The sequence below is a fragment of the Molossus molossus genome, unplaced genomic scaffold (assembly GCF_014108415.1).
Source record: "Molossus molossus isolate mMolMol1 unplaced genomic scaffold, mMolMol1.p scaffold_m16_p_13, whole genome shotgun sequence".
NCBI lineage: Eukaryota > Metazoa > Chordata > Mammalia > Chiroptera > Molossidae > Molossus > Molossus molossus.
Window position 1 is genome coordinate 43,906,476 of NW_023425348.1, and position 21,234 is coordinate 43,927,709.

General features: G+C 57.6%; 1 protein-coding gene across 4 annotated transcripts in view; it reads left to right on the forward strand.

Annotated features, from left to right (window-relative positions):
• Positions 1–21,234, forward strand: part of GDPD5 (glycerophosphodiester phosphodiesterase domain containing 5) — a 90,618-nt gene that overhangs the window by 62,079 nt on the left and 7,305 nt on the right. For all 4 annotated transcript variants that reach the window (XM_036259726.1, XM_036259729.1, XM_036259727.1 and 1 more), the window contains 11 exons: positions 3,374–3,477; positions 6,386–6,479; positions 7,057–7,116; positions 12,211–12,309; positions 12,561–12,654; positions 13,008–13,153; positions 17,381–17,463; positions 18,518–18,668; positions 19,172–19,390; positions 19,962–20,119; positions 20,400–20,547. In XM_036259726.1, the coding sequence (XP_036115619.1) occupies positions 3,374–3,477; positions 6,386–6,479; positions 7,057–7,116; positions 12,211–12,309; positions 12,561–12,654; positions 13,008–13,153; positions 17,381–17,463; positions 18,518–18,668; positions 19,172–19,390; positions 19,962–20,119; positions 20,400–20,547 (1,356 nt within the window). The remainder of the gene's footprint in view (positions 1–3,373; positions 3,478–6,385; positions 6,480–7,056; positions 7,117–12,210; positions 12,310–12,560; positions 12,655–13,007; positions 13,154–17,380; positions 17,464–18,517; positions 18,669–19,171; positions 19,391–19,961; positions 20,120–20,399; positions 20,548–21,234) is intronic.

Consider the following 21,234-nt stretch of genomic DNA (forward strand, 5'->3'; position numbering starts at 1 on the left):
GCTGGTTCCCAGGGGAGGGGCGGCCCCTCATTCCTGCCCCACCCTCGGGATCCAGCCAAGTGAGGACAGTGACCCTTAGTGTACAAGACCCCTGTGTGCCGTGGGTCCTCCTGACATCTGTGGTCGCCCTGGCCACCTGTCAGCATCCCCTGGTCCTACAGCATACCTCATCACAGGCCATCTCCCAACACCTGCGGCACTAACCCCGTCCCTGCAGCCAGCCCCCTGCTCCCACCAGCTAGTGAGCTCTGGGCTGCTTGCCTGGGACAGAACCCGTCGTAGGCCGAGGCTCAGCCCTCTCCCCGGCCCCTCTGACAACCTTTCTACCAGTCAGAGGTGCAGCGACCTTGTTCCACAGAGGTAGAGTGATCTCTGGACAGACGGACACTCACCACTACTGGCTCAGGGTCCACAGTGGACCAAGGCTCCTCTGTGGGGTGGGGTGGTAAGCCCCCAGTGAAATCTCTCCTGGATGGGCATACTCATTCAGGGGTAGGGGAAAGGGTGTTTTCTCACCTTCTGTTTCATTATCAAATCTTAAGTTCCCACTCACCCTGGGAATAGGAAGACCACCCAGCTCTTCAAGGCTCTTGCAGTACAGCAGGGAGACCGACACACAGACAGTTACAGAACTGCAGGGCGTGTGCTGGAACTGACGTGGGTGCAAGTGTGATGGGAATCTCCTTGTGGGGACAGGGGAGGCCTCAGGGAGGAGGAGGGTTTGCCCGTGGACTAAGTTGCTTTCTGGATGGTGGGTCTGGCTTGTGCAAAGGCACCGGGCTTGAAAGAGCCTGCTTGAGGAACTGGGTGAGTCGGTGTGTGGCGTGTAAAGTGTGTGTTTGGGGCAGAGGTGGGTTCTGGGGGCTCAGGACAGTGGGACTCTTGAGCTGGAGCATGACATCACCAAATTAGGACCAGTCTTTGGAGATCCAGATGTTTAAGTTGGCCTGGGACCTGCCTGCTGCTCTGCAGGAAATGGGTGCAAATGAATTCTTATTCGTGAGCAAATAAGAATTGGAGGTAGCGCCATGCTGGTGTGGCTCAGTGTTTGAGCATCGACCAATGAACCAAGAGGTCACCAGTTCGATTCCCGGTCAGAGCACATGCCCAGGTTGTGGGCCCGATCCCCAGGGGGGAACGTGCAAGAGGCAGTTGATTGATGTTCTCTCTCATTGATGTTTCTATCTCTCTCTCTCTCCCTCTCCCTTCTTCTCTCTCTAAGATCAATAAAGAAAAAAAAAAGAAGAAGAATTGGAGGTAGCAAGAGGGATTCAGAGAAGGACTTGGGGAGGGTGGATGGGGCCCAGCCAGGGTCTGGGTGGTGGCTCAGATGTGCCGGTGTGGGCCAGTCCCTCTGGAGCCAGGGCCCAGACACAGAAAGCAGGACTGCAGCCGGGCCCTTCTCTGCTCCCCAGACTGTCCCAGCCATCCTCTGGCCGGTGGCTGCCAGGGTTCCACTACTCCAGAAAGGCACTTGGCCGGCCTGCTCCTGGCCAGCGTTTCTCCATTCCTGAGCGAGGCTGGGCATTGCTGGGCCTGGAACTGGGGCTCATGCCATTCTGTGTCTGGGTGGGGCAGACACCAGTGGGCTACTCTCTGAGAGGCCACCCCCTCACCTGCTGGAAAGATGGCTTCCTCAGGTGCGGTCATCTTCACATCTCCTTAATGGACAAAGCGGAGGAGGCTGCTCTGTCTCCCAGGCTTGAGCCCTCCTGCCCAGGGCTAGGTCTGAAGTGCTCCTCATCATGACTTGTCCGGGTTTGAGGGCCTTTCCTGCATGCTGGGGAGAGGAGGGCAGACTTGCAGATCCGAGGAGGGGGCACCGACTGCTTGCCTGTTTGGAGCACTTGACTTAAATGATCTTACTGAATTCTCACGTCAACCCCATGGATGAGTACTGTTATTGTCCTCATTTCACAGAGGGGGAAACTGAGGCACAGAAAGGTTACATCAGCTTGCAGTGCCCGAGGTTATACAGCTAGTAAGTGGTGGGCAGGGAGTCGGGTTCCAGACACGACACAGGACTGCTCCACTGTGGTGCCTCTTGGTGGCGCGGGACGGAGGTCTCCTGGCGGTGAGTGAACTCGCCCGCCTCTCCTTCCCGTCCTAAACACCAAGGGAGTGGAGGCAGGCTCAGTCCCTGTCCTTGAGGACCCAAGGGGACGGCATGGTCCCGTGAGCAGATCACAGTGTGCAGAATTCGAGTTTAAAGACGGGTACGATGATGCTGTGGGAGCACCGAGGAGGGGGCGTGGCGGCAGGGGCAACGTTCAGGAAGGCTTCTCAGAGGAGGTGACCTTTGAGCTTCCTTTAAAGGATGGGAATGTTAGGTGAGCAAACCCAGGGGGCGGTGGCCCTTCCAGAGTGAGGGAACTGGTAGGGGATATGAAGCTGGGGAGGTGGGGTAGGGAGCACCCCCAGAGGGAACCCCTGCTTGGCTAGGCAGTAAGGAGCCATCAGGAGAGTGAACTGGGGTTGGAGCTGGAGCTGCAGGGCTGGCTGGCGTGGGGAGGGGAGCTGCAAGGAGCCCCACAAGCCAGAGATTGCCCAGCTGCTTCAAAGCCACCAGCCCATCAAGGGAGGGTGGTCTTGGGTCTCTCCTGCACAGACTTTCCCTCAAGGGCCCTTGGTCTGTTCTGATGACCTCAGCAGTTTCCCAGAGAGCAGGATGTCCAAGCTTGTTGTGCTTCTGAGATAAGGGGGCGGATGAAAGCAGGGATAAACCTGAAGGCCCAGCGGAAGCGTCTGCAGACCTCTCAGCCGGCCCTTCGGGAAGCCGGTGGGGGGTCAGCAGCCCCCACCTTCCCCATCCCCACCCCTACAGGAGACAGAGGAGTGGCCTGGCCCAGCCTTGAGGGACCAGTGCCTGGTGGGGATGACAGACACTGCATTTCCTCAAGTACAGTGTGTGTGTGTGGAGGGGGAGGCGGGAGGGGTCTTTAATCCTCACTAATTTGCTGTGTGACTTAGGCAAGTTGCTTTGCCTCTCTGGGTCTCGGTGTTTACATAAGTAGTGCAGGGTCGAAGTGGAGAGGAATAACCTGCTCTGTAGGCCTGTGTGAGGAGGGAAAGAAGTGAAGGCTCACCATACCAGTGGCACGGCTCTGGGCAATGTGGCCTGTGCTCCTGGCGCCATTGCCAGACGGAGACCAGTGCCCCCTGGCAAGGCCCCCGGCTGCAGCTACAAAGGCCAGCTCTGGGCTGGAGCCTAACCTGCTCCTCGCTCCCGACCTTCTCGGGCCTCAGGCTCCTGACACTGGACAGGACACGTCCCCTCTCTGAGCCTCAGATCCCTATCAGTGTGAAGAAGGCACTAACCCCTGCCTGGTGGGGGGTGACCCCACTTGACCCCTTTTCTGCTCTGTTCCTCCAGTGGGAACGCCTCTGGTTCCTGCTCCTCACCATCACCTTCGGCCTCACGCTCACCTGGCTGTACTTCTGGTGGGAAGTCCACAATGACTACGATGAATTCAACTGGTGAGTGCGGTGGGGGCAGGGCCTGGGTCCCGGGCACCCAGTGGCTGAGGCTGGGTGGAGGTGGGGCCGTGGTTGGAGGGTGAGCCTCTCTCCCAGGCTGGCCCTCAGACCTCTGCCACCAGCTGTGTGGCTTGGGGGAGGGTCCTCTGGAAAGACAAAGCCCAGCAGGAACTGCAGTCAGCGGGGTGACCAGGACCGCTTTCCGGGTGCTCTGTGGGAAAGTAGGCATGGAAGGTTGGGGCAGGGCTCAGCTGGGGGCTGGGGCCTCTGGCCCCCTCTGCAGACAAGAACGCCGAGGCCTGGAGATACACTGGCCTCAGCAGAGGAGGTGGCCCCAGATCCCAGGCCTCTTAACTCCCTGAGCAGGGCCTTGGGCAGGGCTGGAGATGCCATGGTTCTGGGACAGCTCAGGCTCTTTGTGACCACCAGCCTCAGGTCCAAGGGCAGGGCCGTCTGAGTGCTGTACCTGGGTATAGGAGGGCACCCGTTTCTTCCTCACCCCCACCCGCATCGCCTGTCTTTGTCAAAGAGAGGAGGGGAGGGACCCTGGGTTCTGGTGGGAACTCCTTCACTGACGAGTGTAGGTACTAAGGCCCAAGTTCACACAATCATTTGGGGGCAGAGTTTGGCTTGAAAGCCAGACCTCCTCGCCCCATTCAGTGCTGTGTCTTCCTTTTGGTCAGAAGTTCAGCTCAGTGTGCCTGTGAGCAAGTCTCTGGTCCTTTCTGAGCCTCAGTGTCTTCTTCTGTAAAATGGGATAACTCTGACTTCATCGGGTCTCTCTGAGGGTGAAATGAGATGACGCTCTGGAAAGGGCTCGGAGCTCCGCCTGAGCCTGAAGGCCCTTCCCGGGAGGCCCCTTCTCCAGCGGGAAGGAGGCGCGATGTTGGGGCTCCGGGCTTCAGGTGGGCCGTGGTCCTGGGGTTCCGGGAGGATCCTGAGATTCTGTTCATGGAGTTGGGCATCCACTCCCCTCTGCATGGCCCTGGGCCGCGCCTGTTATTAATGAACACAGTAAGGAGGGCTGCTGTCCTGCCGCAGCCTGGCGAGATGAGCCTCCGCCCCAGCTGAGTCCCAGAGGCGCCTCTGGCCTTTATTAAATGCCATCAATCAATTACTGATCCTTGTAGGTATCCACAGCGCAGGCACTGTGGTGGCGATACAGGGACATTCCTCTCTGGCCGACTGCAGACCTTGGACAGTCCTGCTGGACCAGGGGTTGACCACCTGGAAAACCACTGGGTCGGGGAAACGAAGGCCCCAAGGGGCAGGACTCACCCATGGCCACACAACCAGTTAGTACCAAAAAGACACATTGAGGACAGTCTGAGAGACAGACTCAGAGAGGTTAAGTAGCCTTTCTAAAGTCACACAGTGAAATGCAGCTAGCTCCAGGACAGCAGCTTGAGCCTGTGTTATGTTGTCTACAGAGCTACCCGTCTTCCCAGAGAGCAAGTCCCCAGTCACTGGGTGGCTCCGGCCGAGGATGGCTGCCTGCCCTGCCGGGGAGGCTGCCTGGGGCTGAGGGATGGCCTGAACACTGCTTGTCACCTCGGTTTCTTGAAGTCAGTCCTGGGATTCAGGAGAGCCTGGCTCAGCCCTCGCTGTCTCGAGAGTCTCTGGAGAGGGTATGAGACCTAGGTGGTCAGCGCTGGAGGACCGGAGCCAGGGAGGGCCCATCGGGGCTGTGCTGCCCAAGAGGGCCGCCTGACAAGGGAGAGCCAAGTGGAGCCAGCACACTTCTCAGGAGCGGTTACCAGGAGCAGGCCCACCCTCTCTGGGCCTCAGTTTCCCCAGCTGTACAGTAGCGTGCAAGCAGTGATCTTCCAGGCAGTAGATTTTCCTCTGGAATCTGAGGGTAAGGGCAGGGGACAGGCACCTTAAAAAGTTTACTCCCGCCCTGGCTGGTTTGGCTCAGCGGTTAGAGCGTCGGCCTGCAGCCCAGAGAGACCTGGGTTTGGTTCCCGCTAAGGGCACGTACCTCGGTTGCAGTTTGTCCCCGGCCCTGGTTGGGTCGTGCAGGTGGCAGGCACTCGATGTGTCCCTTTCACATCGATGTTTCTCTCTCTCTCTCCTCCCACTCTATCTGAACAAAATATTGAAAAATGTCCTCAGGTGAGGATAAAAAAGTTTATTCCCGTTAGCCCTGTCACTCTGTCTGTAGGAGTCTATCCTAAGTGAGTAATTGCTAGTGCAGAAAGATGCGAGCAGAATTTTCCTTTCTGTGTTAATTTATAATAGCGAAGAATTGGAAATGATTAGTTGCCATTAGCAGGAGGTTGGCTACATATGGTGTGCTAATTCAACAGGGGACCACATGGCGGTGGAAATCACATTTCCTCGGGACCTCTGCTGACCGCAGCAAATGCCTATGTTAATGAGAAGAGAATCGATTACTTACCACATTCGTCCTCAGGAAACCCTATGAAGGGCATTTGATCAATTCTAAGACCTCTTATTTTTACATTTTAACACTGAAATGAGCGTCACAATTGATGGCATTTTGGGATCAGTGAAGCCGGTCGCCTCCAGAGGAACCTACACGCCAGAAAGAGGCAGAGTGAATCCGAGTGCACCTCCTCGCTCCAAAGCCCAACTCGGACCACTGTGCTGTGTGCAGCGGGCTCTGCTGTTTATACAAATATATAGCATCAGGGTTGACCCACTGGGAGAAATGTTGGCCCAGTTTGGGAAATGGTTATTTCTGGACAGAATTGCGGGGATTGTTTTCTTTTCTATGCTCTTGACATGCCAGGTGTCCACCATGAACCCTCGACAGGCCTGGCTGCCATCAGGGAAAGTCACATCATTACAGAGTGGGCAAGGCCTGATCCCTGAGCCTGGCCAGGCCGAGGGAGCGTCCCGGGTCCTGGTGGAGGTCTGACCCCGGCCCCTTCTCCTCCTGCAGGTACCTCTACAACCGCATGGGCTACTGGAGTGACTGGTCCATGCCCATCCTCATGATCACAGCCACCGCCTTCACTTACATTGCGGGCCTCCTGGTACGTGGGGCTGAGGGAGGTCTACAGAGGAAGCTGGCTTTTCCCGTCTCTCGGGCTGCTGCACCCCGGTGGCTTGGTTCTTTCAAGGTGGGAGGCCCCCTTGCTTTCGCCCACCCTGGAGTGTCCCCGACCTGGTGAGAGCATCCGCTCCCAGGAGCCGCTGCAGACTCTCTCTCCCAGGAACGTCAGCTGCGGGTCCTGCTCCCTGTACTCTGTCCCTCAGACTGGGCGTCCCTCTGTTGGACTAGGGGCTCCTTGGGACAAGGTTCAAATGTACCTCAGCCTCATGGGGCCAGGGACTCCTACAGCGTGAATTGAGCAGTCCAAGAGCAGCCAGACCAGTGACCTCTTGAGGGAGAAATCCTAGAGGAGGAGGAGCTGGAGGCCTGGAATACTTGGGGAGGAGGCCAGGCTTGGGCTGAGCTGGGCTGGGCATTCCCGTCGCCTAGTGGGAGGCTTTGTTGACTTTTCTGAGCCAGGCCCAGAGCCGCAGTGGGGAGAAGGGTGTCTGGGGAGTTGATGGAAACCTTTGAGTCACACCTGGGGCCTGACTGTCGCCCTGTGGGCCCCTCTTCAGGTGCTGGCACTGTGTCACATCGCCGTGGGGCAGCAGATGAACCTGCACTGGCTGCACAAGGTAAGGGCGCCCCCAAGAGGTCAGACAGAGAGGAGGCCGGAGGCCCCAGCAGCAGGGAAGAGCCAGGCCCATCACCCCCGGTCTGCGCGCTCGCCTTGTGCCCAGCGCTGTGCTCACAGCCTGGCCTGTGCTCACTCATTCAACCCTCACAGGAGCCCTATGATGTAGGTACCACTATCCTGTTTTGCTGCTGAAAAAAACAGAGGTACAAAGAGGTTTAGTCATTTGCCCAAGGTCTCCCACCTAATAAGTGGAGGATCCAGGGTCCTAACCCTGGTGCCCTGCAATTAACCAGCACAGGTCCCAGCTGCAGCCCTCTGCCTGAGCCTCAGCCTCTCACTACTCAGTGAGCTCGTCCTAAACCGATCCAGTCCTGTTGTTCGCAGCTTAAAGCCTTTTCCACCACGCCCATTGCTCCCAGGGTGATCCAAACTCCCCGACCCAGCACCGAGGCCCTGCATGACTTGGCCCCTGCAGATGTCTCCCAGCTGCTGTCATGGTCGGTCACCCCCAGCTCTGCCCCATGAGACATCTCAGGCCCTGTCAGCATGTCCACCTCATCTCTTACTTCTTCGCTCTTGGTTCCCTTTCTCTCTCTTTTGGACCCTCCCTTGGTTCTCTGCCACCTGCTTGGGCTCCCCCAGCCCCGGCAGGACCCCCCACCACAGTCCTGAGCATCGCTGTTGTCCATTTCCACCTGGCTCTCCGAGTCTGGGAGAGCCCTGCCCAGTCTGGGAGCTTCTTGCAGGCCCGAATTGGCTGTGCCTAGCTCGGTGTCCCTAGTGCCCCGCGTGGGCTGGGCCCACGCAAGGAGGCTTCTTAGATTCAGAACCTCAGCCCTCTTGCTGTTCCTTGTACGCGTGGTGCTGAATGTATGTGCCTGATGCCTGCTCTTCTTGAGGCCCCTGTGGGCACAGTGGTGGCACGGAACTGACCAAGAGAGAGCCCTTCCCTCCCAGGAACACCTGGCCCTGGAAGGAGGGCCAGGCTGTCTCTTTGATTCCCAGAGCCTGGCTCAGAGCAGGCATGCCATTCAGGAAGGGGCAGAGATGTCCAGAAATAACCATGAACCCATGAGATGGGTCCAGAGTGAGTGAGGGGAGGGCTTTGTTCCAGCGAGAAGGGGGACAGGGAGCAGGAACTGGAAGGAGACGCAGCAAGCTCGAGTGGGGCTGCGTGGTGGGAGGTGTGTGGGCACCCACAGGGCGTGGAGGTCAGGAGCTGGGGAGTCAAGGGTGAAGAACAGCCAGCAGCCCAGGTGTTCCACCTTCCTCCCACTTGTCACTCGATCCGGAGGTCTCCTCTGGGCTTGTGAAGTCCCCTCTGTGAGGCACTTTTATCTCCCGGCTGCAAAGTTGATACTTAAAAGAACTGCACCAGATGGCACCTGGGTGGCCACCTCCTGTAGGTCATGCCTGGTTCTCAGCAGGTCCCGAGGCCTCCGGAGGCACTGAGCCAGCAGGGTGGCCGATCACTGCAGGGAGTCTTCCTGGGAGGGGAGTCAGATCCCTTCATCTGCACTGTGCCAGCTCCGGTGCCAGCCCTGCTTTCCTGTCCCCTCTGCCCCTCCCGCAGCATGCCCCTTCCTCTCAGCGCGAGGAAGGTCCTTCAGGCAGAGCTGATAACTAGCTGGGCCCCTTGGCCAGGAGGGATGCAGCTGCCTGGGGCTCGCAGTCGTCCAGTAGGGGCTGGACTCTCCTGTTCTGTTTCCATTGCCATTCAGCCCCTGCTCCTGTCCCGGGCCTAACCCTGGGTCCCAAGGTCTCCAGCAAGCCCCCTGCTGACGGGCCTGATGACATCCCAGTTGCTTTTCATTCGTGGCCGGGACCATGTGGCAGTGACTGGGTAAAGAGTGTGTACTTTTGTAATTGTGATCATTCTGGTCGAATCGTCTCTGCCAAGCGCCACCAGTCATGCGCCCTCGGCAGTCTATGGTTGTGCTCATCAAGTCACCCTGGCCCACAGGTGCTCGAAGGTGTGCCAGTCGATGGAAACAGTCCCTCAGCGTCGTCTCCATCTGCATTTCCCTGACGATGAGTGGGATGCAGCATCTTTCATGCGTCGGAGGCATTTGCCGTAAACTACCTCTTCACATCTTTCGCCCTTTTTGCTACAGGGTTTGCTTTCTGCTTACCGATTTGCAGGAGCTCTTTATAGATTCAGGAAACTGGCCCTTTGGCTGACGAACTGCAAAATCCCTCCTAGTGTGTCACTGTGCCTTTGATGTCGTCGTATTTTTGCGGTGGCAACTTGTTTATTCGTAAGGAGTCAGTCTGTCGTCTCTTTCTATGGCTCCCGGCTTTTGTGTGAAGAGTCTCTCCCATTCCGAGATTATAAAAAATCTCTCCCATTCCGAGATTATAAAAAATGTCTCTGTGGTATTATCTGATAATTATGTGTGTCCACTTTGTTAACATTGAAATCTTTTTGGAAATTACTTTCAGGTGTAGTATGATCTTACTCTGTTCTTAGACGGCTTCCCGCTGTCCCTGACTATCTATTGCGTAATCTGCCGTCCCTGCCAACAGGCGACGCCACTGTTATCATGTGCTATTTTCTTAAATCTATTTAGATCTGTTTCTGAGCTTTTTATTTACTTTCATTGATCTCTCTGGTCTTATACCAGTATCATACTGCTGTAAATACTGCACTTTTATACTATGCTTTCATCAAGATCTTTATTTTGAGAGCCGCCCCACGCCGAGGGGCGTCGCGGAGGGCTGGAGGCAGAGGTGCCCAGCACAGCCAGGCCCTCTGACCACCGTTCACTGGGCACTCACTCTGTGGCAGGCACTTTCCACACAGTGTTTCATTTACTCATAAAAATAATCCTGTGTGTCTGATATTATGCCCACTTTTAAAAATTATACCGCTGACTTTCAGGAAGCATTTACTATTTTGGTGCTAAGCACACCACCTGGACTTCCTCATCTATCTCCCTCAATCCCACAAGGGCAGGCGCCCCCTCTCCCCATCTCACGGCGCAGGAAGCGTGCTTTGAGAGGGTAACCTCCCCACCAGGCAGCAGGGACAGGATTTGACTGGTGGATAGACTCAAGTGTGTCCCTGAGCCCTGGCCAACCATCCGCCACAGAACCCAGATTCCAGGCACCCCAAGAGGCCAACCCGTGGCATCTTTGCAAGGCTGGGTTCCAGCTCCTCTTGGATCCCAGGACCCAGGCAAGGCTCACTGAACACATGGATGTCCCTCTGGGATCCATATCCGTCCACTGTGATCACACACCAGTCTCACCAGCACGTCCTCAGAGGACCGTGGGCTGCTCTGGGCCTTCTGGCTGGGGACTTTCCTTTCCAGCCTGATTTGAAGAGTGGTGGCCACAGTGCTGGGATGCATGTGGTTTAAGGACACGTGTGGGGAGAAACCCCACAGACACGGAACACAGCAGCAGTGTTGCAGAGCAGAGTTGTGCTGCCACAGCATCTGCAAAGCTCGTGATAAAGTCTTAATTGCATTAGGATTATGGGGAATTTGTTTTAATGTAAGTACTTCCACTAGCAATTAAATACAACAAGAAGATGCTCTCAGAAATGGCCCTTCAGAGACGCTTGCTCTGCCCAGGGCCTGCCTGGCGGGGCAGCAGGGGGCAGGGCGCGTGTGCATTGAAGGGGGGAGTCTCAGGGAGGTTAGGACACGGCTGGGCCCTCCCGCCACTGCAGCAGGACCTCTGAGACAGGCAGAATGGGGTTTGGGTCCAGATCCCCCCCTCTCAAAGCCACATGGCCAAGCAAACCCTTATGGTCGCTGAGTTCAGTTTGTGTATAAAATGAAGATGATACACACCTGGGATGTCAGGAGAATAAACATGAGGAAAACCACAATGCCTCCCACAGACCCAGGCACTCACGGGTTCTCCCTGGGCCTGTGTTTCCCCACTTCCCATGTTCCCTGGGCAGGCATCCAGTCTGAAAAGGCCCCTACCCATCTCGTCTCTTACTGGAACACTGGTTCCCAGATGACGGCCTGGATGACGCACCTGTGAAGGGAAACTCAGCCCAGGCCAGAGGGAACCTTCCCGGCCTGGCCGGAACCCAGACGGAAGGGCCGGCCCTGCCTCCCCATCTGGAGCCGCACACTGAGCTTGTTTCTTGCAGGAGGGTCTCAGTGCTGCCAAGAGGGGGCTAAGAAAGACCCTGCAGGAAGAGGGGCCCTGAGGAAGAGGGGCCCTGAGGAAGAGGGGCCCTGAGGAAGAGGGGCGAGGGCGCTGGCAGAGAGGGCAGCTTGGGGCAGGCACAGCCAGTGGGGAGGGTGTGGCGCCTGGGCTGGCCCGTTACAGAGGTGGGGGAGGGGCTTTGTGGTAGAGGTGTGACCTGGGCATTCCAGAGGCCTGCCCGGCAGTGCAGGGGCTGGGCAGAGTGAGTGCAGGGGAGGCTCTGGGGACCAAGGAGCCACAAACCACTTTGCTTAGTTTGGGGAAGCATCTTAAGCGGCATGAGATGTTTCAGACCCCATCTGTCCCCAGGGACCTCTGTCCTGTGACGGTTCCGTCTAGCCTTCTGTCCGTGCTTCTGTCCAGGAGGCGGCCGTGAGGGCAGCCCTGAGGATGCAGAGGCTGGAAGCGCCAACGCTGGGCTGAGAGCAAGCCTCTGTGCGGGGGCGGGGCGGGGCGGGGCGGGAGCAGAACCCTCCCTCACCTCTGCTCGCTCCGCCTGAAGGCCACTGTGGGCCTGGCCGGCTGGGTGTGAGCCTCCTGCCCTGGGGTTGCTGGCAGGGCTGGGGAAGAACTTGGATGTGACCTGCTGTGCCCAGGAGAGCCGCCCTCCCCCGCCCTGCAATTTGCTGGGTGTCTCCCCTCCTCACACCCGAGTGAGGCAAGCCCTGGGGCTGCACCTCCACCTTGCTCCAGCTCCCTCCCACCCCTTCATCCTCCCTTCTACCTCTTGGTCCTTGGTCCTTCACTGTCTCCGCCTGCCTGTCTCACTGTCACCTCTGTCTGCTCCCCTTCCCTGCTTTGTCTGCCTCTCTTGCACACTCCATCTCTTCCCTGGCCTCTCCCTCCCTCGGACACGCTGGGGACCCTCGGGCTGCCCAGTCGCCTCCTTGCTGACCCGGCTGGTGGCTCTTCCCCTTTCCAGATAGGGCTGGCGGTCGTCCTGGTGTCCACGGTGGTGGCCATGTCGGCCGTGGCCCAGCTGTGGGAGGAGGAGTGGGAGGTGCTGCTGATCTCCCTGCAGGTGAGCTGTGGGGCTGGGTTGCTTCCCCCAAACCCTCAAAAGAAGGCAGCGTCTTTCTATCACTTTCATTGTCTCACACTAAGACCCAGAGGGGCAGGGAGGTCAGAAGCAGGGAGGGCGCTACAGCCAGGGTCCCTGGACTCCCAGTGCCCTCCGAGAGTTCCCTGTCCCGTGGGGATAGGCCATCGGGATGTTGGTGATGAAGGTCTGGTGTGGCTGGGAGTCAGCAGCCCCTCTTGCTCCTCCCACAGGGCACGGCTCCATTCCTGCACATGGGGGCCCTGGCCGCCGTCACCGTGCTCTCCTGGGTCGTGGCAGGACAGTTCGCCCGGGCAGAGCGGTCCTGTAAGTACCCCTGGGCAGGACCTGCCCCCCTTCACCTGGCTGTAACCTGGGTGCCCTGGGAGAGGTAGGGCCCTTGCCCAGTGTGGGGTTCCGCTCAGTGGCCACGCGGGGCTGCAGCCTTAGGCAGCTCTGCCAGCTTCCTCTTCGGCGCCTGTGTCTGTGTGTCTGTGAGTTAGAGGCCGGGGCCACCTTTCCGGCAAGGATGGGGGATGCCCTTAGTTCAGGGTCCCTTCAGAGCATGTGTCATGACAGCGAGGGGAAGAGGGGTCCCCCCACATCCTGCCCAGGGCTCACGGTTGGGCCTGGTTGGAGCCAAACGCTCACCGGGCAGGGCTCGTGGCCTGTGTCTGCAGCCTCCCAGATGGCCATCCTCTGCGCCTTCTTTGCTGTGGTGTTTGCCCTCTACCTGGCCCCCCTCACCATCTCCTCTCCCTGCATCATGGAGAAAAAGGACCTGGGCCCCAAGCCCGCCCTCATTGGCCACCGCGGGGCCCCCATGGTGAGTGCACCCGAGGGTCCTGACAGACGGGGTGGGGTAGGAGAGCAGGGCTGCCATTCTGGGGGTGATAAGCAAAGGCCCATCTCCTTGTAGGAAATGAATATAATACATGTAATATAACAGCAGCAACACTTTTTAGACCCTTTGGGGGTGTATGGGAAGGACTGATGAAAAGTCTGGGGAACTTGGGATCAAGTCCTGAGGTTGTGGGTTAGGAAGGCCCAGAAGACTGCTGGGGGCGGGGTGGACAGCAAGGCCTGCCCGCAGGCTGTGGCCAGGCCGCAGGAGAGGTGGGGTGCAGCTCAGAGCCCACCGCTGCAGGGAAGACCACCACAGCTGCACTGGGTTGAAATGGAGAGAGGAAGGAGTCAAAGGCAGCGACCGCTCCTCTGCGGCCCGTGTCCCTGCAGTAGACCCTTCCCCCGAGGGGCCTACTCCAAAGCCGGTGTCCTCGGCCCCTGGCCGCGGCGGGTGCCAGCTCCTCTCGCGCACCCTGAGACGATGAGCGCCTGAGCCGGAGGCCCGAGGGGCAGGACCTGGGTGTGGAGTGCCCGGCTGAGGCGGGCAGACATCCTGTTATCTTGGGCAGGCCCTCCTCCTCCGGGCCAGGGTCTCCTCACCTTGAACCTGGGTTCTCAACAGAGGCAGCACCATTCCCCACCCCAGTGGGAGCTTGGGGACTTCATGAGAGGTTTGTGGGTTGTCACAATGATTGGGAGTTCATGGTGTTGATTTCAGGGTAGCCAAGGTAGCCTCGGTAACTGAAAAACGGATGTTGAGTCCGCTGGGGCTGCAGATCCCCCTAAGGGCCTCCCCTACTGTGTGCAGTGGGCGTTCTGTTCATTTTCTAGGTAAGACCCAGAGACCTGTGCCCCGAGCCAGATCCTGGGGCCTCCCACCACACCCCGCTCTGGTCACGGCACCTCCTGGAGGAATCCAGCTGGAAAGGCCACGGCTTTGGAGTGGGAGGGGTCTGGAGTGTGGTCCCGGTTTGCCATACGCTGCCTGTGTGTCTCAGGGTCTCCTGTCCCCTGAGGCTCGTGCCCAGAGGGGACAGGAGGATGTAGTGAGAACAGACACAGCATCCTGGGCATCAGGGCTCCTGTTTTCTCCAGGACCCAGATACCCACCCACCTGCTCTGGAGGCCAGGGGACAGGAGGGGGTGTTGGAGGAGGGGAGGAAGGACAAGGGGAAGCAGCAAGGTGGCCCAGCATGGGTGATTTTTAGTGAAACATGAAAGAGGAGTATAGTGAAGAACAGGTAACTAACTCAGTACTTCAGCGTCCATCGTACCACCTCGTCTCATCTCTTCCTGCATTTCTTTTTTTTCTTTTTCTCTTTATTGGTTTTAGAGAGAGAGGAAGGGAGAGAGAGATAGGAACATCGATGAGAGAGAACATCGATTGGCCGCCTCCTGCATGCCCCCCACTGGGGATCAGGCCCACAACCTGGGCATGTGCCCTGACTGGGAATCGAACTGGTGACCTCTTGGTGCCTGGGTCAGCGCTCAACCACACCGGCCGGGCTCTCCCTGCTCCCTGCTTTTCTTTTTCTGCTGTGATATTTTATCTTTTTTTTTTATCCTCAGCCGAGGACATTTTTTCGTTTTTTGTTCAGATGGAGAGAGAGAGAGAAACATCAACGTTAAAGGGACACATCAAGTGGTTGCCACCTGCACCACCCAACCAGGGCTGGGGACAAACTGCAACCGAGGTACATGCCCTTAGCGGGAACCAAACCTGGTCTCTCTGGACCACAGGCCGACGCTCTAACCGCTGAACAAAACTGCCCGGGGCTATTTTATCTTATTTTTTAATCCTCACCCGAGGATGTTTTTACATTTATCTTCAAACAGAGTGGGAGGGAGGGATAGAGAGAAAAAGACATCGATGTGAAAGAGACACATCGATTGGTTGCCACCCGCACAACCCCAACCGGGGCCAGGGACAAAGCACAACTGAGATACATGCCCTTGGCTGGAATCGAACCCGGGACTCTTTGGTCCGCAGTCCGACGCTCTGACTGCTGAGCCAAACCACCCAGGGCTGCTGTGATATTTTAAAGCAAATCTCAGACATCATATCATTATACATCCCAACCAACGTAATAATAATTCTTTAATATTACTGAGTCCATGTTCAGTTTTCCTTTCTTATCTCAAAACTATCTTTTAACAGTTGAGTTCTTGAAAATCAGGCTCCAGAGGGATCCCACCAGGGCATCTGGTTGACATGTCTTCTGAGAACGTTTCAGACTAGAACAACCCCTCCCTTTTTCCCATGTGCTGTTAGTTGTTGAAAGACAGTCATCTGTCCTGTAGAATTTCACACATCGTGCATCGGGCTGATTGAGTTCCTGGGTGTTTGTGAGGGGCTGGCAAAGGCACCCCACGTGTCAATGTCGGGCTGCCCGTGAGCATCGCCTGGGGAGGCTCTTATTCTGGGTCCACACATCTGTGTGTGAGAAACCCAAGTGCATGTCCCTGTCTTGGAGACGGTGTCCATGTGCCCCTGGGTGTCCTTCCTCTGTGTGTGTGTGTGTGTGTATGTGTGTGTGTGCGCGCACGCAATACACTTTAATATTTAGACTAACTCTAAAGCTTGGACTCTTAACCACAGTGGCCTTCCCACTTGAGTTTGTGACACCCCCCCCACACACACACACACTCACTCTTGACAGAACCACACGTGGCTGAACCCAGAGATGGAGATTAAGACGTCACCCCGGAACCCCACGTACTTCTGGGTGCTTCCTGGAGTCCCAGGACTAGCCAGGAAGGGCCAACTTTCCACACCCCTTTCTCTAGGAGGCCAGCACCTAATGCAGGGAGACCTGAGTTTAAAAAAGTTTCCAGAAAGAGACCTTGCCCGTTCCAAACCCTTCCTCTGTGTCTGCCTACAGTCTACCTTCTGCAGCCCCGGCCCAGGCAGGAGAGAGTAAGGTACTTCTTGGGTGGTCGCTCGTGGAGGCCTGGCCACAGGACATTTGGAAAGGAGGCAGGTGGGAAGCCCACGCCTCTCTGGATGCCTCTGGCCCCTCCACCTCTGGGTGAGGCCTCACACAGCCTACCTGACTGGGAGACAGGCAGCACGTGCCCCAAGGCTCCGCACCAGAAAGGGGAAGAAGGAAACTCATGGTACAGAGACCAGTGATGTCTGTTAGCTCACTATGAACTGGGTAACATAAGCCCACTTTATAGCTAAAGAAACTGAGGTTCCAAAAGATGTGTGATGGCCCAGGACTGGGAAATGGAATTGCTCCTTCTCCGCTCCAAAGCCCTTTCCATGCCAGGCTGCCTCGCAGATAAGGGGAGTGTGTTACGTGTTGGGGAACAGCATGGCCAGAGGGAGAGAGAATGGGAATGCGCGTGTCTGCTGGGAATGGGATCAGCCATGGATACCCTTCCCACCTCATCGCTGCAGTGGGGGGGGGGGGGGGGTCAGGGTCCTTCCTCTCCGCTTCCTGGCGCTACTCCTGGTCTCAGCCCCATTCTTGGTATGGTGCTGACCCCCAGTGGCAGCAGTGGGTATGACAGGGTCCTCAGACCAGACAGAAATTAGGGAGACTTAGAACCTTCACTCTCCCAAGTGCAAAGAGCCTCAAAGAACAGTGGATGTACTTTCTCAAGAGATAAATGGGGAAACTGAGGTCTATAGGAGAAAGAGATGCACCCAAGGTCACAAAGCTGGTTAATGGTAGAGTCAGCTAGAACCATGCTCTTCTGGTGTGTCTGCTATAGGGCTAGGAGTTGTCATTATTAAGCTGTCATTACGTACTGTATATCAGGCAACGTGCTAGGGGCTTCTAATCCATGGAACAGACCTGGAGATGGTCTTATCATTTTCTGTACAGATGAGGAGACTGGTCACCCTGTGAAACTGCCTCCAACTACCCTCTCCTCTCGCTCCGGGATCTCTATCCACCTAGACTTGGGAAAACGTGGCATTCAGCCCCAGCCAAGACTGTCATAGGGCAGAGGACTGCAGAAAAGCCTTCCCACCCCATATCTGTGTACATCAACACCAAGCACCCCAAAAGCCTGAGAGGCAGGCATGATTTAACAGATGGGGAAACTGAGCTTCAGGGACGGTGTGTGGTGCCCAGGTCACACAGCTATTGCTTGAGGAGGTAGAATCAGAACCAGGCCCAACATGGAAGACTTTCCATGACTGGGGAGGTGTACATCGCTAAATCAGCTCTCCCCTCACCACCCCTTTTCCCGGCAGCTGGCCCCAGAGCACACGCTGATGTCATTCCGGAAGGCCCTGGAACAGAGGCTGTATGGGTTACAAGCTGATGTCACCATCAGGTAGGCAATGGGGCTGGGAGACTGGTCCCACCCCCACCCCCACCCCCACCGCACCCACATCCGGTCTCTGTTGGAGAAACTGCAGGTCCCAGAACCTCAGGATGGGAGGGCAGAGAGGGCAGGCACCCTGTTCGTGACAATAAATCTTGTGCCAAACTCCAGGGTATAAAATAGAGGAAAGAACAGAGGCTCTTGGTTCAAGCAGGGCTGGGGGTTGGGAACTGGAGTCCTGCCACAGAGCCACTTGGAGGACAGACTGGATCGTGTGAAGGGCTGGATCGCAGACAGATGGAGCGCAGACACAGTGGAAGGAGCTCACGGCAGTGGCAGTCACTGTGCCGTCAGTTACACTGTAAAGACCGCATTCAGGTGGCTTACAGCTTTTCTACGCTAGACGTATGTGTTGTCAGTACAAAGGGCAGGACGAACCCACACCCGACGTAACAGATGTCCCTGGGAAGGCGCGAGGGGCAGGGCAGCCACGCAGCCGCACTGGCTGTGTACTGAACAAGGCCCGCTGAAGCGAGAACACCTTCCCGGTGCAGACGCCCTAAAATTATACGTATCAGAACTTTCTAGTAGATGGTGGTAGAACGCCTGAGGAGGGGGACATGGGAGCCTGGTACTGTCTCACTGAGGCACCATTAGGCTTAGGCCGCAGCAGTGGGGTAGAGCAGGACGTGGGGGTGGCATGGGTCGAAGGGGCCTGCATTTGCTGTTCTCATTATGGCATCGCACAGACTGGGTTCTAAGCCAGGTTCCACCACTTACTGGCTGTGGTCCTTGAACTAGGTACTTCCCTCTCCCAGCCTCAGTTTCCCCATTATCAAATGAGGGAGCCCCTCCCTTCCAAAGTAGCTAATAGGCTCAGCCCTCCCTCTCCGGCAGCCCCCGCCCCCCAACTGACCCTCGTAGAGAACTAGGAGTCATCGCCCACCAGCGCTCTGCCTTCCCTGTGCAGATGGGGAAGCGGAGGCCGAGGGGGCGGGGCCTGCCGGTCCCGTGTGGGTTGGTGTAAGTGGGTGGGCAGTGACGCGCTGGCCCTCTCCTGCAGCCTGGATGGCGTGCCCTTCCTCATGCACGACACCACCCTGCGGCGCACCACCAACGTGGAGGAGGAGTTCCCGGAACTCGCCCGCAGGCCCGCCTCCATGCTCAACTGGACTGTCCTGCAGAGACTCAATGCTGGCCAGTGGTTCCTGAAGGTCCGGTGGCACCTGCCCCAGTCGTGGGCGCGGAAAGCATGGGCGGGGACCCCACGCGGTGAGAGGGCAAGGCAGCCATCAGCTCAGGGGACCCCACTCCCCATGCTTCCCTCACAGCGGGGCTGTGGCCTCCTTGGGCTCCTGCCACTGCAGCTGTAATACCATGGTTGTCATTGTTTGTACTGGTCTGTCCCCCGCGCCAGAAAAAGCGGAGGGGATAATAGTTAATAGTTAAGATGGTCAACGCTGTGAAGCTCAGTAGAGGGAAGTTGGTTCTCTGGTCTGAGCTGTTACTAGAGGAGAAGTGTGCTGGGGTCTGGGAGACATTCCAAGCAAATAATCCTGGTAAGGGGCAGAGACGTTGCGGTCAGGGTCTCCCGAGCCCCAGGGGCCCCACATCAGACACTGGCAGCTCAGGGGTCTCCCTGCTCCGTAGCCAGGTGGGCACGTGAAAGCCCCTGAAGGGCCGGTGAGGCAGCCATGTGTGTCCTTGTCTCCGCCAGACGGACCCCTTCTGGACGGCCAGCTCCCTGTCACCCTCCGACCACAGGGAGGTCCAGAACCAGTCCATCTGCAGCCTGGCGGAGCTCCTGGAGTTGGCCAAGGGCAATGCCACACTGCTGCTCAACCTGCACGACCCTCCTCGGGAGCATCCCTACCGTGCCAGCTTCCTCAACATCACGCTGGAGGCCTTGCTGCGCTCCGGCTTCCCCCAGCACCAGGTGAGGCCTGGCAGCCCAGCCCACTGCCTCCAGCTGCCAGGCCCGGCTGGAGGATGCCAGCATAACCCGCCGTGTCCCCTCCAGACCTCAGCTTCCACATCTGTGAAATGGAGGTCGCTTGCCCCTCACGTCCCCAATGGGGTATCATAAGACAACAGGGGAAGAAGAAAGTCTTTAAAAATGTACAAAGAACAGGAGCAAGTCCAGGTTCTCCGAAACACTGTTACTTCCCTGAAGCATTACCCACATTCTTGTGGTGTTAACACTGGAGACGGGAGGAACCCCACACCAACCTAGGATGCACACTGGATGCCGGTGGCCCGCGCAGAATCACTGACCTTCGGGTTATCATCTTGATCATGATAAGGGTCTAGAGGGGAAGCTCCCTGGGTTGTTGCCAAAGCCACTCACAGCCTCGGCTGGAACCAAGTCCTCCCGATTACAATGATTATGTGTAAGCTTTCACTGTGCCAGGTCCTCTCTTTTAAGCCTTCCAGGTGCTTTAGGAGGGGCAGACGTTAAACCCATTTCATAGATGAGAAATCTGAGGCGGCCCCCTCTCTGCCTGCAGGTCATGTGGCTGCCCAACAGGCAGAGACCCTTTGTACGGAAGGTGGCTCCTGGCTTCCAGCAGACGTCAGGCTCCAAAGAGGCAGCTAGCAGCCTGCGGAGAGGTCACATCCAGTGGCTGAACCTGCGCTACACTCAGGTGTCCCACCAGGAGCTCAGGTGCCCGCCCCACCAGTTCAGCGCACCCAGAGGGGGACTGAGTTCCTCCACCCTGCCACGCTCGCTCGCGTGCACACACATCTGGGCAGTGGCGAGAAGCACAGGGGCTTCTGGTTAAAAGAGGAGGCGTCGGGAGCACACGGCAGACATGGGTTGTCTCTGAGCTGGGCCCCCCAGGAGGGAGATTCCTTCCTTGGGACAGTGGTGAGGGTCGCATCACGCTCTCCAGGCTTCCCAGAGTACCAGACTCGCGGCTGACCAGCCCCTCCCCTCCCCACAGGGACTATGCGTCCTGGAACCTGAGTGTGAACCTCTACACGGTCAACACGCCGTGGCTCTTCTCCCTGCTGTGGTGCATGGGGGTCCCGTCTGTCACCTCCGACAACGCCCACACCCTGTCCCGGGTGCCTTCCCCCCTCTGGATCATGGTGAGTGGGGGACTGTTGGGGGACACAGGGTACCTGGAGAGAGCAGGGAGCTGCCTATGGCACCCAGGGGGTGCAGACTCCACACCTGGGGCTCTCTGGTGAGGCCTCAGGCTGGGAGGAGCCCACAGAGAAGACTCAAGGCTCCTGGGGTCTGCACCGAGGTGCTGGGAGACGGGAGGAACCTGGGCCTCACCCACAGGCAGGACACATCACTGAAGGCCCCCAGAGAACCAGTGAACAGCCACTTGGCCTGTTTGGCTTGGGATGTAGTTTATTGTATTTTGTTTTAAAGGAAGGGAAGGCACTATAAAAAGTGGGTAACAGGGCAAGAACAGGGAACATTACAATCTCTCAGCAGTGACAGTGAATGAAACCGGTTCTCGGTTGCCGGAGCACCTGCCGCTGGGCTGCGGGGAGCCCTGATCTCCCTCGGGTGCTCACTGCCACCTCTCTGAGAAGGCGAAAGGCAGATGGAGGGTCTCCTCATGCCCAAGACAGTGCCAGGGTCCGTGAGTGAGGTCTAGGTCACGGTCGTCAAGCCATCCACCTGCCCACTGTCCTGTGAGACCTCTGAGGGTCAGCCCCTAACGAGCCGGCATAGCACTGGCAGCAGCGGCGATGAGCACACTCGAATTCTGGGGTCACAACAGAATTGTGGCCAACAGCAAGAGCCCTCACCCTGCTCGG